This window comes from Bos javanicus, chromosome 19, assembly GCF_032452875.1.
Source record: "Bos javanicus breed banteng chromosome 19, ARS-OSU_banteng_1.0, whole genome shotgun sequence".
Classification (NCBI taxonomy): Eukaryota; Metazoa; Chordata; class Mammalia; order Artiodactyla; family Bovidae; genus Bos; species Bos javanicus.
The window spans coordinates 56,060,649-56,074,596 of record NC_083886.1 but is presented as its reverse complement, the minus strand read 5'-3'; the positions used below and the strand labels follow the sequence as shown (position 1 = coordinate 56,074,596).

At 54.9% G+C, this 13,948-nt stretch overlaps 1 protein-coding gene and 1 long non-coding RNA gene across 7 annotated transcripts in view; one reads left to right on the top strand and one right to left on the bottom strand.

Annotated features, from left to right (window-relative positions):
• The window catches only part of SEPTIN9 (septin 9), a 179,409-nt gene that overhangs the window by 93,390 nt on the left and 72,071 nt on the right, over positions 1-13,948 (top strand). For all 6 annotated transcript variants that reach the window (XM_061392707.1, XM_061392712.1, XM_061392711.1 and 3 more), the window contains one exon: positions 5,094-5,735. In XM_061392707.1, the coding sequence (XP_061248691.1) occupies positions 5,094-5,735 (642 nt within the window). The remainder of the gene's footprint in view (positions 1-5,093; positions 5,736-13,948) is intronic.
• LOC133232821 (uncharacterized) overlaps positions 1-13,948 on the bottom strand; it is a 307,249-nt gene that overhangs the window by 224,637 nt on the left and 68,664 nt on the right. The window lies entirely within an intron of this gene.

Sequence of the window (13,948 nt, the reverse complement as noted above, 5' to 3'; positions counted from 1 at the left end):
CTCACTTGGGAATGGTGTGAGCAGGGATGGGCCCCTGTGCCCTGTGGGCGATGGCAGTCCTTTCCCCTCCTAGTGGCAGTGTGGGGACCCTCCCAGTACAGCCTGGCCCCATATTTGTCAGATGCCCTGCAACGGTGCATTCATCCTGTCCAGCTGGGCACCTCTAGCCTGCCTACTGGGGGCATTAACATCCTGCAGGCAAGAGAGGAAGCAGCCTCATATCCTTCCCCACTGGCCTGGTCCATTGAAAGGCCACTTTCTGCCCATCAGTCCCTCAGCCAGCCGGTCATCAGATGTGGTCACCTAGGGGCGTCCATTCTGCAAAATGACCAGCTCCTGAACACTCTTGTTGGCTTCCACGGCCACATGTGGACACCCTGGGCTGCCTGCCTCTCTACCGGGAGCAGGGAGAAGAGTAAAGTGAAAAAAATACTCGCTGCCATGGTGAGTTATACCCATTCTCCAAGGAGGAAATGGAGGGTGTTGGCAGGGAGAGTTTGACCCTGGGAAGGGAGAGGTGGCTGTGCGTGTGTGGGCAGGACTGGAGCATGTTTCTAGGATGCCCACGGGGGACGGGATACTAGAGGACCCTGTCCTGCCAGCTTCGTGACAAGCCGCCTCCTAATTTTTCCCAGCTGGGTGCTCATCATGTCACGACATCCTCTGTGTAGAGACAGCTGCTCCCGGGGTGTCCCTTGCAGAGTCTGCCTTAAAAAAAATGATCTTTGGTTACATCACCGAATATTTTGGGGCAAATCTAGAGCGATGTTATTCCATGATGACTTCTACCGGCTGGGGTTTCGTGTGATTCTGGGAAAGGAAAAAGGAGGCTGCTTTTCCTCTCCTGGGTCCCTGATGCAGCAGTTTTCTGGAGCTCGGCCACGCTTCCATCCTTCTGGCTGTTGGGCGTTTGTTGAGTGTGGTTGGGGCTGGATTGGGGCTGAGTGCAGAGTTGGGTGACAGCACCCGCAGGAAGGGCCCCAGACAACCTTGTAGCCCAGAGGTTTCATCCATCTAATGGTCCCTGTGTTAACTTCCTGTGACTGCTGTAACAGATGACAGCAAACCGCATAGCTTACACAGAAATTGACTCTCATGGTTCTGGAGACCAGAAGTTTGAAATCAAGGTGTCAGCAGGGCTAGCTTTAGGGAAGAATCCTTCCTGGCCTCTTCCAGCTTCTGGTGGCTCAGGCATTGTTGGCTTTGGACTGCGCCACTTCAGTCTCTGCCTCTGGGATCACATTACCTTCTCCTCTGTGTGTCTCAGCTCCCCCTCTTCTTTCTCTGATAAAGACACTTTTAGGACTTAGCGTGTGTGCATGCTAAGTCGCTCAGTTGTGTCCAACTCTCTGTGACTCCATGGACTGTAGCCCGCCAGGCTCCTCTATCCATGGAATTTCCCAGGCAAAAATGCTGGAGTGGGTTGCCATTTCCCCCTCCAGGGGAATCTTCCTGACCCAGGGATTGAACTCGCGTCTCCTGAAGCTCCTGCATTGCAGGCGAATTCTTTACCACTGAACCATCCGGGAATTATGCAATTTACAGCCCATCCTAAATCCAGGACAATCTCATCTTGAGTCCTCACCTTAGTGACATCTGCAAAGACTTTTTTTTTTTCAAAGGAGGTCACTCTCTCAGTTCTAGGGTAGGGACTGGGATATAATCTTTGGGGGGACACTGTTCAAAGTGCAACTTCTCAGTGTGAGATGGGGGTTAAAGTCCTGGTGCCTGCCTTCCCTGGGCCCACAGTTACAAACCTGTGGTCCAGTCTGGCCTCTGAGTTGTGAAGAGAACGCACTTGAGGCCTAGGAAGGGATGGAGAGCTGGCTCGTGTAACGGAGGAGAGGACCCCGGCTCTCTTCCCAGTCCTAGCGGATTGGGGTGACCAGGATGACACAGGAGAGAGTGCTGTGAACTGCAGGGGCCTGGGCAGGCTCTGGGAGGAGGCAAGAGTGAGCCTGGCTTTGGGGTGACTTGGAATCCTCGAAGGAGGGGAAGAGGAGTGCTCGTTTGTGGGCATGGTGTAAGCCATCAAGGGTACCCCATCAGCCCTGGAGGTTTGCTGAGCAGTGACCGTCTTGATGGTGGAAACAGCCCCTGTCTTCTCAGAGAGAACTAGACTAACCAGGGTGGCTGGCGGTGCCGGGCAGTCAATGTCTGGATGGATAATATAGCCGAATGCTAAGCTTGCTGATAGCGTGGGGCCAGGGAGTGGCGTGAGCGAGGAAGAAACACCAAAGCCAGGAAGAACAGCCGAGAAAGGAGAGGATGGTGGTGGGGCTAGGCGTGTGCTTTTGGTGGAGATTTTGTGTCCTGGGGAGCAGTGATCTGTGCACATGCTGGTCTGGTTCCAACTCATTGCCAAAGCGGGACTGTGGATGGTTGGGGCAGAGAGGTTTTTGCTTTGGTGCAGGGTCTTAATTTTTGTGAGTCACAGTGGAGGGGGCTCTGCAGGGAGGGGGCTCTTTCAAACAGGGGCACAGGCCTCGCTAGGCCTCACAGGTCGTTTCATTTCTGTGGGCAAACCTGGCAAAGAGCCCTCACCCCACCTAGTTCCTGTTCTTCCCAACTCAGCCCCAAGGAGTTAACACCAAGGAGTCCTGGACATGCATGTGCTGAGGTGGGTGGGGCATGGATCCCTCCTTCAGGGAGCTCACAGACAGACAGGAGCCACTATCGAGGAGAATTTGGACAGTGCTCTCGGGGCGGGGGTAGACCAGATGTCACGGGAGGCCCTGGGAACCACTAGAGATCACAGTTCCGGGCACTCGGCCCTGGACTTTCTGGCCAGTTTAGCAGCTACTTGACCTCTCTCTCCAGCACTTCAGGCTTCTTTGGATGCATGGTTTGCACCCAGCGGTATCTTGCTGGACAGCCCCTGGTGAGAGGCGGAGCTGTGCCAGGTTGGGGTCCCTGCACGGGCTTTCCCTGCCGCCCTTGGCCATGAAACTGATCAATCGGAAGTGAAGTCAAGTCACGGTGGGGCCCACTAACTGATTGCAGCCCATGGACGTGATTTTGTTCAGCCGCACAGCGTTTTTAAAGAGGTTGTTTTGCTTCGTTTGTGCCAGCATTTAAAAATCAAGAGATTACATATTAAAAAATAAAAGATCCAGATTTCTCCCCGAATCTGCACAGTTCCCTCTCCGGTCGTCCCTACAGGGCCTCAGGGAGGGTTGAGCTTTGCAAGCCAGGATTTTGTGCCCTCTGTCCACTGAGAAGGAGGTGTGCCTAGGGCTTAGAGAGGGTCCCCCCAGGGGTACTGCGTTTGAGGAACTGATAGTACTGGTGGTCGGGTGTCAGAGTCTGGGGTCCCCTTGGCTTCCTCTTATATCCAGCGCTTCACAACACATACTCCCCTGGCCACCCACCCACTTAGCCACCCATCACACCCTGGTCTTCTGAAGGAGGTTCTGTCTATAGAGAAGAGGTGAGGGCTCTTTGGGAATTTGGAGGAAGGAAGACTGACAGGAGGGGATGCTCAGATGCCCTGAGAATTAGGGGAGGAAACGGGGGCGGGGCTGGTCCCTGTAACCCTGGGTTACTGGGGCTGCGAGGTGGGGAGGCAGTGGGAGAGACCCTGTGCGTCGCTGAGGGCCCAGGCTGGATGGAGCTGGTGAGTGTTCCTGCCACGTGGGCCCCTTCCTGCTCTGGTCTTTATAACCGGGAGCAGCTGGTTCTCGTTTGCAGTGAGGCTGCAGGGACCATGGGGCTGGCCGCTTCTCAGGCACCGTCCCCAGCACCTTGGAGGGAGTGGACGGACCCTGGTGGAGATGGCGGGGGGCCAGGCAGAAGCGCCAGGCTGTGTGTGGGGTGGGAGTTGGGTGGTCACCGTCCCACATGGGCCTGGGTCCGGCTGGGGCAAGTAGTACAGGGTGGAGGCAGATGCCACCGGGGCCGAGGACTGAGAAATCCACAGTGGTGTGGACTTCGCCGGGATCTCTGTGGACAGCCATGTGGTTAGAACCCTGGGCCTCGGAGGTAGATGAGTCTTCCGGCTCTGCTGCTCACTCCACGCTGCCGGGCACGTTACTTAAGTGCCCAGGCCTCAGTTTTCCCATCCGTATCAGGGGATTGTAGCGTTATTTACACTATGGGGTTAGGGTAGGGAGCAAATGTGGCTGTGCATGGTAAGCCCAGTGCCTTGCCTGTTGTTAAACGTCCCAGCGTTGGCTGTTCCTGCTGACATTGATATGATGGCGTCATTCCCATCGCGATTCTTACTGGCTGTTGTTATTCGGGGCATCTCCCATCTGATGGGCTTCCTTGGTGGCTCAGACGGTAAAGAATTTGCATGCAGTGCGGGAGACCTGGGTTCGATCCTGTGGTTGGGAAGACCCTCTGGAGTAGGAAGTGGCAAGCCGCTCCAGTATCCTTGCCTGGAGAACTCCATGGACAAAGAAATCTTTGGTGGGCTGTGGTCCGTGGGGTCACAAAGAGTCAGACGTGACTAGGCAAGCAACACTTTCACTTTCCCATCTGTTGGTGGTGGTGGTGGTTGCTGATGCTGTCCGTATTGCGTGGAGGTGATGAAGGGTAATTGTGGCCATGACAGGAAAGAAATCAAAATCCGCTCTTGAGCTGGAGCATCCTTAGAGAAAATGCAGCTGGTGGGGCCACTGCCACGTCAGGACAGAGAAGTCCTCCAAGCTTCAGTCTTTTCTGTCTCTCCCAGAACATGTGGCTGCTCGTGCCTCAGCCCCTAGTAGAATGGGACTGTCACCTTTTCTTCCTGAGAGGTGAAAGGGCACAGGAGTCTTCCCTCTTGTACCCCTGTCCCACCTTCTTCTGTGAAACAGGCCGTCGCTGTAGCCTCCCCGCCGGCTGCCTTCTTTTTTTTTTTTAATTTTATTTTATTTTTAAACTTTACATAATTGTATTAGTTTTGCCAAATATCAAAATGAATCCGCCACAGGTATACAAGTGTTCCCCATCCTGAACCCTCCTCCCTCCTCCCTCCCCATACCATCCCTCTGGGTTGTCCCAGTGCACTAGCCCCACGCCGGCTGCCTTCTGATGCTCACCGCTAGCAGGATGTTTCCAGATGTTCCCCAGCCATCTGCTCATCACCTTCTCCTCGCTTTATCTTCCAGCCTTGAAAAGATCTTTTGAGGTCGAGGAGGTCGAGACGCCCAACTCCACCCCACCCCGGAGGGTCCAGACGCCCCTGCTCCGGTCCTCTGTGGCCAGCTCCACACAGAAATTCCAGGATCTGGGTGTGAAGAACTCAGAGCCTGCAGCCCGCCATGTAGACTCCCTGAGCCAGCGATCCCCCAAGGCCGCCCTGCGGAGGGTCGAGCTCTCTGGGCCCAAGGCTGAGCCTGTGTCTCGGCGCACCGAGATCTCCATCGACATCTCGTCCAAGCAGGTAGAGAACGCCGGCACCGCCGGGCCGTCCCGGTTCGGGCTAAAGCGGGCCGAGGCGCTGGGCCACAAGACGCCGGAGCCTGCCCCCCGGAGGACGGAGATCACCATAGTCAAGCCCCAGGAGTCAGCCCACCGGAGGATGGAGACCCCGGCCTCTAAGATGCCCGAGGTGCCCGCTGCCCCTGCCGCTGACGCAGCCCCCAAGAGGGTCGAGATCCAGGTGCCCAAGCCAGCTGAGGGGCCCGCCTCCCCCATCCCACCCCAGACCCTGGAGAATTCAGAACTCGCCCCGATGTCTCAGCTGCAGAGCAGGCTGGAGCCCAAGCCCCAGCCCCCCGTGGCCGAGATCCCACCCAAGAGCCAGGAGGGTGAGTAGCAAGATGCCAGTCACCTGTGCTGTGATGACTTGGGGAGTGGGGAGCTGTATTTGCCTTGGAATCTTGGAGAAAGAAGCTGAATATTGAGTTGAGGGGTGGCTTATGCTTCTGAAATCTCAGGGGCAAGGACTGGGGGGCTCTTTCTGTCCCATGGTGGACCCCAGTGCAGCAAGTTGGATTTCAGTTAGACTCTGCAAAGAATCTCTGGGTTGTGAGGGTCCCCTTTTAATTGGTCAACAGGGTCGTGGTGTAACCATGGCTGTGACCCCAGGATTTGGGGGCAGGAACCAGGACAGGCTCGTGTTGGGGTGGGATGGCTGTGAGACCCCAGGACAGGCTCTCACGGTCCTGGTGGTCGGTGGTCCCTGGGCCTTGGAGAGGCAGGCTCGGGTTCTAGAAGGGTGACAAGTGCCCTGCAGGTGCCCCCAGGGCAGAGGCTGCGGGAGGTAGGAGGGGGCGGTTCCTGCACTGGAGGGTCTTCCTCCCAAAGGAGGGAGGGTTGTGCCCAGACGGGAAGGGAAGATGACAGCGTCTCATCTCTGCACGCTAGGGTTTTCAGGGCTGCCAGGAGGGGTCCCAGGCCAGGGAGCCCTGTGATTCCTGCCCATGACTCTGTTCAGGGCTCTTCTGCTGGCTGGGGGGCGATTGAGGGCGTGGCTACTGTCCTTGGAGGGTCCAGACCCAGACTTGTGCTCACGGGGAGCTCACAGGGGACATGATGCTGTCCCGTGAAACACCATTGCTGCCCCCTGCCCCACAATGAGGGTCTTGGCCCCACAGGCTGTGTTAAGGTGCCGGCTGAGCTGTGATCCTGATGAAAGTTGGGTCCAGTTGTAATCCTGGGACTCGGAGCTCAGTAAATGTTCAGTAAGTGTCCCTTGGGTTGGACAGGCAGAACATTCTGGGTTTTTGATTAACCTTTTAAAAATTATTTTTCATGGTGGTCAAACACACATAATATTGACCATTGTAGCCGTTTTTAAGTGTACAGTTCATGCATATTAAATACACTGTGTTGCTGTGCAACCGTCTCCATCCATCTCCACGACTTTTCATCTTCCAACTGAATCTCTGGCCCCATTCCCTTCCCCCAGTCCCCGGCACTTGGCGCCCACCTTCCCGTTTTCTGTCTCTCTGAGTTTGACTACTCTGGGTCCTTCCTGCAGGTGGGATCCTGAATATTTGTCCTTTTGTGTCTGGTTTATTTCACTTTGCAAGTCTTCAGAGTTCATCCATGTTGCAGGAGGTATCAGAATTTCCTTCCCTTTCCAAGGCTGGATAATATTCCATTGTATGCATAGACCACACTGCGTACCCATCCATTGGTTTTTTGTGTGTGTGTGTGTGTGGGTACTCAATACATATTTATTGTTTTGAAAATTCCTTTGAAAGCCGATTTCTTATTTTTTCCTTTTTAAATTCTTTTAATTGAAGGATAATTGCTTTACAGAATGTTGTTGTTTTCTATCAAACCTCAACATGAATCAGCCGTAGGTATACGTATATCCCCTCCCTTTTGAACCTTCCTCCCAGCTTCCTCCCCGTCCCACCCCTCTAGGTTGATACAGAGCCCCTGTTTGAGTTTCCTGAGCCATACAGCAAATTCCCGTTGGCTATCTCTTTTACATATGGGAATGCAAGTTTCCATGTTACTCTTTCCATACATCTCACCCTCTCCTCCCCTCTCCCCGTGTCCATTCTCTATGTCTGTTTCTCCATTGCTGCCCTGTAAATAAATTGTTCAGTACCATTGTTCTAGATTCTGTGTATGTGTGTTAGAATACGGTATTTATCTTTCTCTTTCTGACTCACTTCACTCTGAATAGTAGGTTCTAGCTTCATCCACCTCATCAGAACTGACTCAAATGAGTTCCTTTTTGTTGCTAAATAATATTCCATTGTGTATATGTACCAAACTTCTTTAACCATTCATCTGTCTGTGGGCATCTAGGTTGCCTCCGTGTTCTAGCTATTTTAAACACTGTTGCAGTGAACAGTGGGATACATGTGTCTTTTTCAGCTTTGGTTTCCTCAGGGTTTATGCCTAGGAGTGGGATTGCTGGGTCATATGGTGGTTTTATTCCTAGTTTTTTAAGGAATCTCCATAATCCCATCTTCCATATTGGCTATATCAATTTACATTCCCACCAACAGTGCAAGAGCGTTCCCTTTTCTGCACACCCTCTCCAGCATTTATTGTAGACTTTTTGATGATGGCCATTCTGATCAGTATGAGGTGATATCTCATTGTGGTTTTGATTTGCATTGCTCTGATAATGAGCGATGTTGAGCACCTTTTCATGTGTTTGTTAGCCATCTGTATGTCTTCTTTGGAGAAATATCTGTTTAGGTCTTTTCCCCACTTTTTGATTGAGTTGTTTTTCTGGCATTGAGTTGTATGGGCTGCTTGTGTATTTTGGAAATTAATCCTCTGTCAGTTTCATTCGCTATTGTTTTCTCGCTTTCTGAGGGTTGTCTTTTCACCTTGCTTAGTTTCCTTTGCTGTGCAAAAGCTTTTAAGTTAAATCAGGTCCTATTTATTTACTTTTGTTTTTATTTCCGTTACTCTAGGAGGTGAGTCATAGAGGATCTTGCTTTGATTTATGTCATTGAGTGTTCTACCTATATTTTTCTCTAAGAGTTTTACAGTTTCTGGCCTTACATTTAGGTCTTTAATCCATTTTGAGTTTATCTGTGTGTATGGTGTTAGGAAGTGGTCTGATTTCATTCTTTTACACGTAACTGTCCAGTTTTCCCAGCACCATTTATTGAAGAGGCTGTCTTTGCCCCATTGTATATTCTTGCCTCTTTTGTCAAAAATAAGGTGCCCATAGGTGCAGCGGTTTATTTCTGGGCTCTCTGTCTTGTTCCATTGATCTGTATTTCTGTCTTTGTGCCAGTACTATACTGTCTTGATGACAGTAGCTTTATAGTGTAATCTGAAGTCAGGAAGGTTGATTCCTCCAGCTCCATTCTTCTTTCTCAAGACTGCTTTGGCTATTTGGGGTCTTTTGTGTTTCCATATGAGTTGTGAAATTTTTTGTTCTAGTTCTGTGGAAAATGCCATTGGTCACTTGATTATCCATCCATTGTTGATGGACACCTGTGTCCTCCTACTGCTTGGCTGTCGTGAGTAAAGCTGCTGTGAACTTGGGTGTACAGATATCTCTAGTTCCTGCTCTAAGTTCTTTCTTAAAAAAAAAAAATTATATATTTATTTGGCTGCCCCAGGTGTTAGTTGCAGCATGTGGGATCTAGTTCCTTGACCAGGGATCGAACCCAGGCCCCTGCATTGGGAACAGGGAGTATTAGCCACTGGACCACCAGGGAAGTCCCTAACTTTCCTTTTTAAATGAGAATTTTCCCGTGGTGATGGGGACTTGTGATAGGGTGAGGGTAGGGGTGTTGGTGGAGCAGCCGCTTTCTTCTCAAGGCATGCATTTGACCGAGAGGGTCGGGTGGGGCAAGGGGCTGACTGAATTTCCCGTGACGCTGGGCGACAGTCTGGCGGCAGGACCAGAGGTCCCTTCCAGCCCTGCTGTGAGTCTGTGTCTCCCCAGACGTGACCCTGCAGAGCCACCCCACCCCCCAGGCACCGTGTCAGGACACATGGCCTGTGTTTGGGGAGTGGCCGGGAGGCCGTTTCCTCCTGCTCTTCTGTTGGTCTAGGGCCTTTGCTGCCGGATGCGGCTCGCTCCTGGGGGTGAGGTGTTCACGCTCAGTTGAGTCAAACAGGATATGACTAGGGAGACGGTCGTCAACCATCCAGCTGTTGATGAGACTTGGCCCTGGATACCCGAGGAGATGGTCCCACTCTGGGCGGGAGGTGGGACAGGCAGGGGGTGTCCCCTCAGGGTTGCACTGGCCTGGGTCGTCAGGGTGGGCAGGGTGGGGCCTCAGGCACGTCCAGAAACGTCTTCCTCCAGCAGCAGACACTGCTGGGATTTAACCAGGAAAAGAGGGGTGGGGAGGAGCCTTCCTGGCTGAGGCCCCAGTCCAGAGGTTCTGGGGACCTAGTGTCGGGGCTGGGGCTGTGTGGCTTTTCCAGGGGAAAGAATTTCAGTGTCTGAGCGGGGTACCGAAGCCCAGACCCACAGCTCCTCTGTGCAGATGGGCGTCAGGCTCTGCATGGAGAGGTCCATGGGCCAGGGCGGCTGTCCTCTGCCCTGGGGGGTCGGTGTACATGCCCGTTGAGTGTGTACCTGTGTGTGAATTCACATGTGTGCTGAGCCTGCTCCTCCATGTCTTACAGGCTGGGTGGGGAGGCAGCTCCCTGAGAGCAGTGCTCACAGGCTGAGAACTCTTGGACAGATGCTATCGAGGAACGATGCTTGGGTTTGGAGGAGGTGAGGGCTTGGATGAGTCTGTTTGGGAGAACGCTTTCCATTTAAAACAGCACTTCAGAAGTCACTGTGGGGCGAGCCTGGAGGTAACACAGGGTGAGATGTGGACTGGGAGGAGGAAGCAAGGCCTGCCGGGGGCTGGGGGATTCGACCTTCACCTGCTCGGCCTTGTGCGTCCAGTCCTGAGGTCCTGGGCAAGTGCGGGTGAAGGTCAGGGCCTGATGGAGGGGTATTCCCAGCATTTATTGTTGGGGCTTCTGGGGGACCCCGGGTCTGAACGCCCCCACTCCTAGTCCCTGTTCTTAGGCTTCATCGGTTTTTTCCTTCCTTCCCCTCCCCTGGTTTTGGTCTGTCCAGCCTCTCCAGGCACCTTGGCTTCACTTCCTGTCCATCTGTCCTGCAGACCTGGCGCTCCCATCCCCTTCCACCCTTCCATGGGTGGGGGCTGGGGAATTGGGTTGGCAGCTCCCAGAAGCCCCCTACCCTGCAGGCCCTGCTCTGACTGCTCTCCGTGTGCTCACTACCCGTGTCCCCCCCCCCCCCCCCCCGGGGGCAGGGGAGCAGCTGGTGCTGCAGGGGCAAAGGATCAGGGAAACTGGGAGCTCTGTGCCCTCTGATCAGACTCAGCCCTCTGCCTCCACCTCCAGGAAGCCTTCCAGACTGTGACATGGTTGCAGGACAGGGTCTCCTGGGACCTCAGCTGAGTTGCTCTTAGATTGACCTCCCTAAAGTACAGCACTAGTAAAATCTATGTCCACTCTGAGTCTTCACTGTTCATTTGCCGGGGTGGCCCCAAGTGGATTCACCGTCTTGTGTAGCTCACACCTCTCTGCTTCCCAGCTCTTCCTGCTCTGGTCCTTTCATGGTCTCCCATGCAGGGACTTTCAGGGACCCCATGGGACCTCCCCAAGGACCAAGCAGATACTTTTTGGGTCAACCGAGAACCCACAGGTCTGATCCACTCTGGCGTGCTGAGTTCTTCGTTTCTGAGATTGATGATGCCTGTCCGTGGACTTGGTATCTCCATTCTTGCTTCTCTCTTGGACTCTGGGTGGGAGTGGCTTTGCCTCCTCTCCCAGGTCCCTGCTCTGCCCCCCTGCCCCTGCCTGGGTGGCTCTGGGTGGGGCTAGGCCCCAGGACCCAGACCCACGTCTGCCTGGCGGGCTCCTGGCTCTGCCTCCCCTGGGAGCCACCCCCCTGGCTCCACCAGCCAAGTTTCCCCGAGGCTGCCTTATAAGGCGGGCACTGGCCGCTCACTCGTGGGTCTGGTTCTTTGCCGTCTCTGGATGCTCACTGGGGGCTGTGGGAGAGGCCGGGGTGACCGGACAGAGTGACGAGTGGAGTGTCCCCAGACTGGCGCCCTGCTGAGTACTTGGGCGTGTCCTGGCTCCAGTCCACGGGCCTACTGGTTCTGAGCCACCGCTTCGCGTCACCCCTACCCCACTACTTCCCAGTCTCAATTTCTTGATCTGTCAAATGAGAGAGGAGTGGGCCTTGCTGGCCCAAGTAGCAGGGAGAGGGGTGGTCATGGTCTGAACGCTCCGGTGCAGCTGCACCTGCCCAGCCCCCAATGGCCAAGCCAGGTGTGGTGCCAGGGGTCCCTTGTGATGTGGCCATGACCTTGGGGTGGGGCAGACGCAGCAAGAGTCTTGGTAGGGTCTTCCTCCGACTTAAAACCTCTGGAATATCCTTGGTCATGCGTAGAGCCTTGAGGAAGGTGGACATCAGACCCCTCCCACGCCTCTGGTGGTGGCTATGGCTTTTTGGCCTGCCAAAAAGGAAGGCCTGCCGCCTTCCAGGTGTACCTGGGTGCCTGTGTTGGGAACTGGGGCAGAGCAGGGAAAAACCTGTTTGCCCACGCGGGGAACCATGGGGCTACAAGCACAGGACCCAGGAGAAAGCAACCCACCTCCCTTGCTGGCCTTCCCAGCTGTCTGCCGAGCCCAGCCCGGTGGTGAGGGGTAGGAGCGAGGGTGCATCCAGGGAACGCAGCCGAGCAGCTGCGGAATGCCTTAAATAGAGCCGGGCACAGCTGCGGGCGCGGGCTGGGCAGGCAGGCAGGCGCTGGCTGCAGGCGGGCCCCCGCTCTGCCTCCCTGCAGCTTGCAGGCTGTGGCCCTGACCACCCAGCCTGGGATGGGCCCCGGGATGGAGCTGGGCGAGGCCTCCCGGGTGCCCGTCCTGAGAAGCTGAGCAGCTGCCAGGAGAGGGGCTGAGTCCGTAGCCGCGGCCTCTCAGGCCCAACAGCTGCTGGGAGCCAGTGTCTGCACAATGGGGCTGCTGTCCGGGGGACGCGCTCGCTCCAGACAGCCACGCTCTGTGGACAGAGGACGCATTCAGCGTCCCGGGGGCGGGGGCAGCTGGGACCCCTGCCCGGCGCCCCGCAGGGTGGGCGGCCCTGCCCCGACCCCAGGTTCTGACAGGAGGCCTGAAGGATGGTGCCACGTGGTTCCCGGTGGCCCAACGTGATCAAGTGTGGACCCAGGGCTGCGGGTCCGAGAGCTGATGGGGGGGTGGGGGAGGGGACCCTTCTCTGGTCTAGGTGTGACTTCCTTTCCGTGTTTTATCCGATTTGGCTTTCCCTGCCCCAGGCCTTTCTGTGGTGTCACAGGAGCCCCCTGGGATTCCAGGGGTTCCCAGACTACTGGTTGTAGTTAATGAGCAGGGGCAGCTCGTGCCCAGGACTGAGCATCCAGTTCTCTGAGCAGGGGGACCTCCCCTCCCTGTTCCCAGGCTGCCACTGGGCACACCCCCTCTGGAACCCCAGGGTTCTAGGGAACCTGATTTGAGAACCCCTGCTCTGTCCAGTGCAATTCAGAGAAACCCGCGCTGGCCCCAGCAAGGAGTTGGGAAGCAGAAGTGGCCTCGGATATCACCTATTCCATCTTCCTCCTTCTAAAACAAAATGTTCGAGCAGGAAGCCATCCGGGAGGCCTTGTCCACTTGTCCGTGGGAGAAGTGGCCCTCAGGCTGCCTGTCCTGCCCTGGTCTGATGACCTGTGCTCGCTGAGTCCTTTTCCTTGTTGAATGGGCCTAATTCCTCCTGCACAGTGTTGTTAGAACAAATGTGCTAACACGTGAGGACCGCCAGTGTGGCCCCAGCCCCCCGGGAGGTTTGGTTAAACAAGCTCACAAACGAAAACCAAATGCAGCCTTATTTAACGAACGGGCGCTTTTTGGCCTTGCACGCTGCCCCTTTATCCTGAGCCTGTGGGTCACGTGCCGCTCTGTATTCCTGGTCCCCTTTGCCGTCTCTGCCCCGTCGCCTTTTCCTCTTCCAATTCTTAAAAGCAGTGCATGGCTGTTGGTAAAAGAGAAGACAGGGTCCCATGAAATGTGAAAACGAACCCTTTCCCCAGGAGAGCCCCTGTGGTCAGCGGGGCGTGCTCTATGTCCTGGATTTTGCTCGTGTGTGTTTTTCCCATTTAATGACACTGTGGGTTTGGTGCATTCCTTGTAATAGCTGTGTCCTCGGCCGTTACGCAGTCCCGCCCTTCTTGTCCGGCTTCATCTGTGATCAACAAGGCTTTATGAACATTCTCATGCTTATATGAGTGCGCATGTGACTTTTGGATAGACCTCTAGGGGTGGAATTTCTGCACCAAAGAATATTGAAAATGTTGGTCTTGTTGCCACGTTGGCATCTAAAGTAGCTCCATCAGTGTTTCGTGGTGACAGTAGAGAGGTTGACCCTTGCTGTGGGTGGGGAGGCAGAAGGCTGTCTGATGGGTGTTTTATCCTGTGCCTCTCTTATTAGGTGAGGGGCCCAGTAGCTTTCCTCTCTTTACAGGTCAAGGGCCCGCAGTTCACTGTGAACTCTTGTTCCTGTCCCTGGTTTACTTTCTCCCCAGCTGGGTGGTTA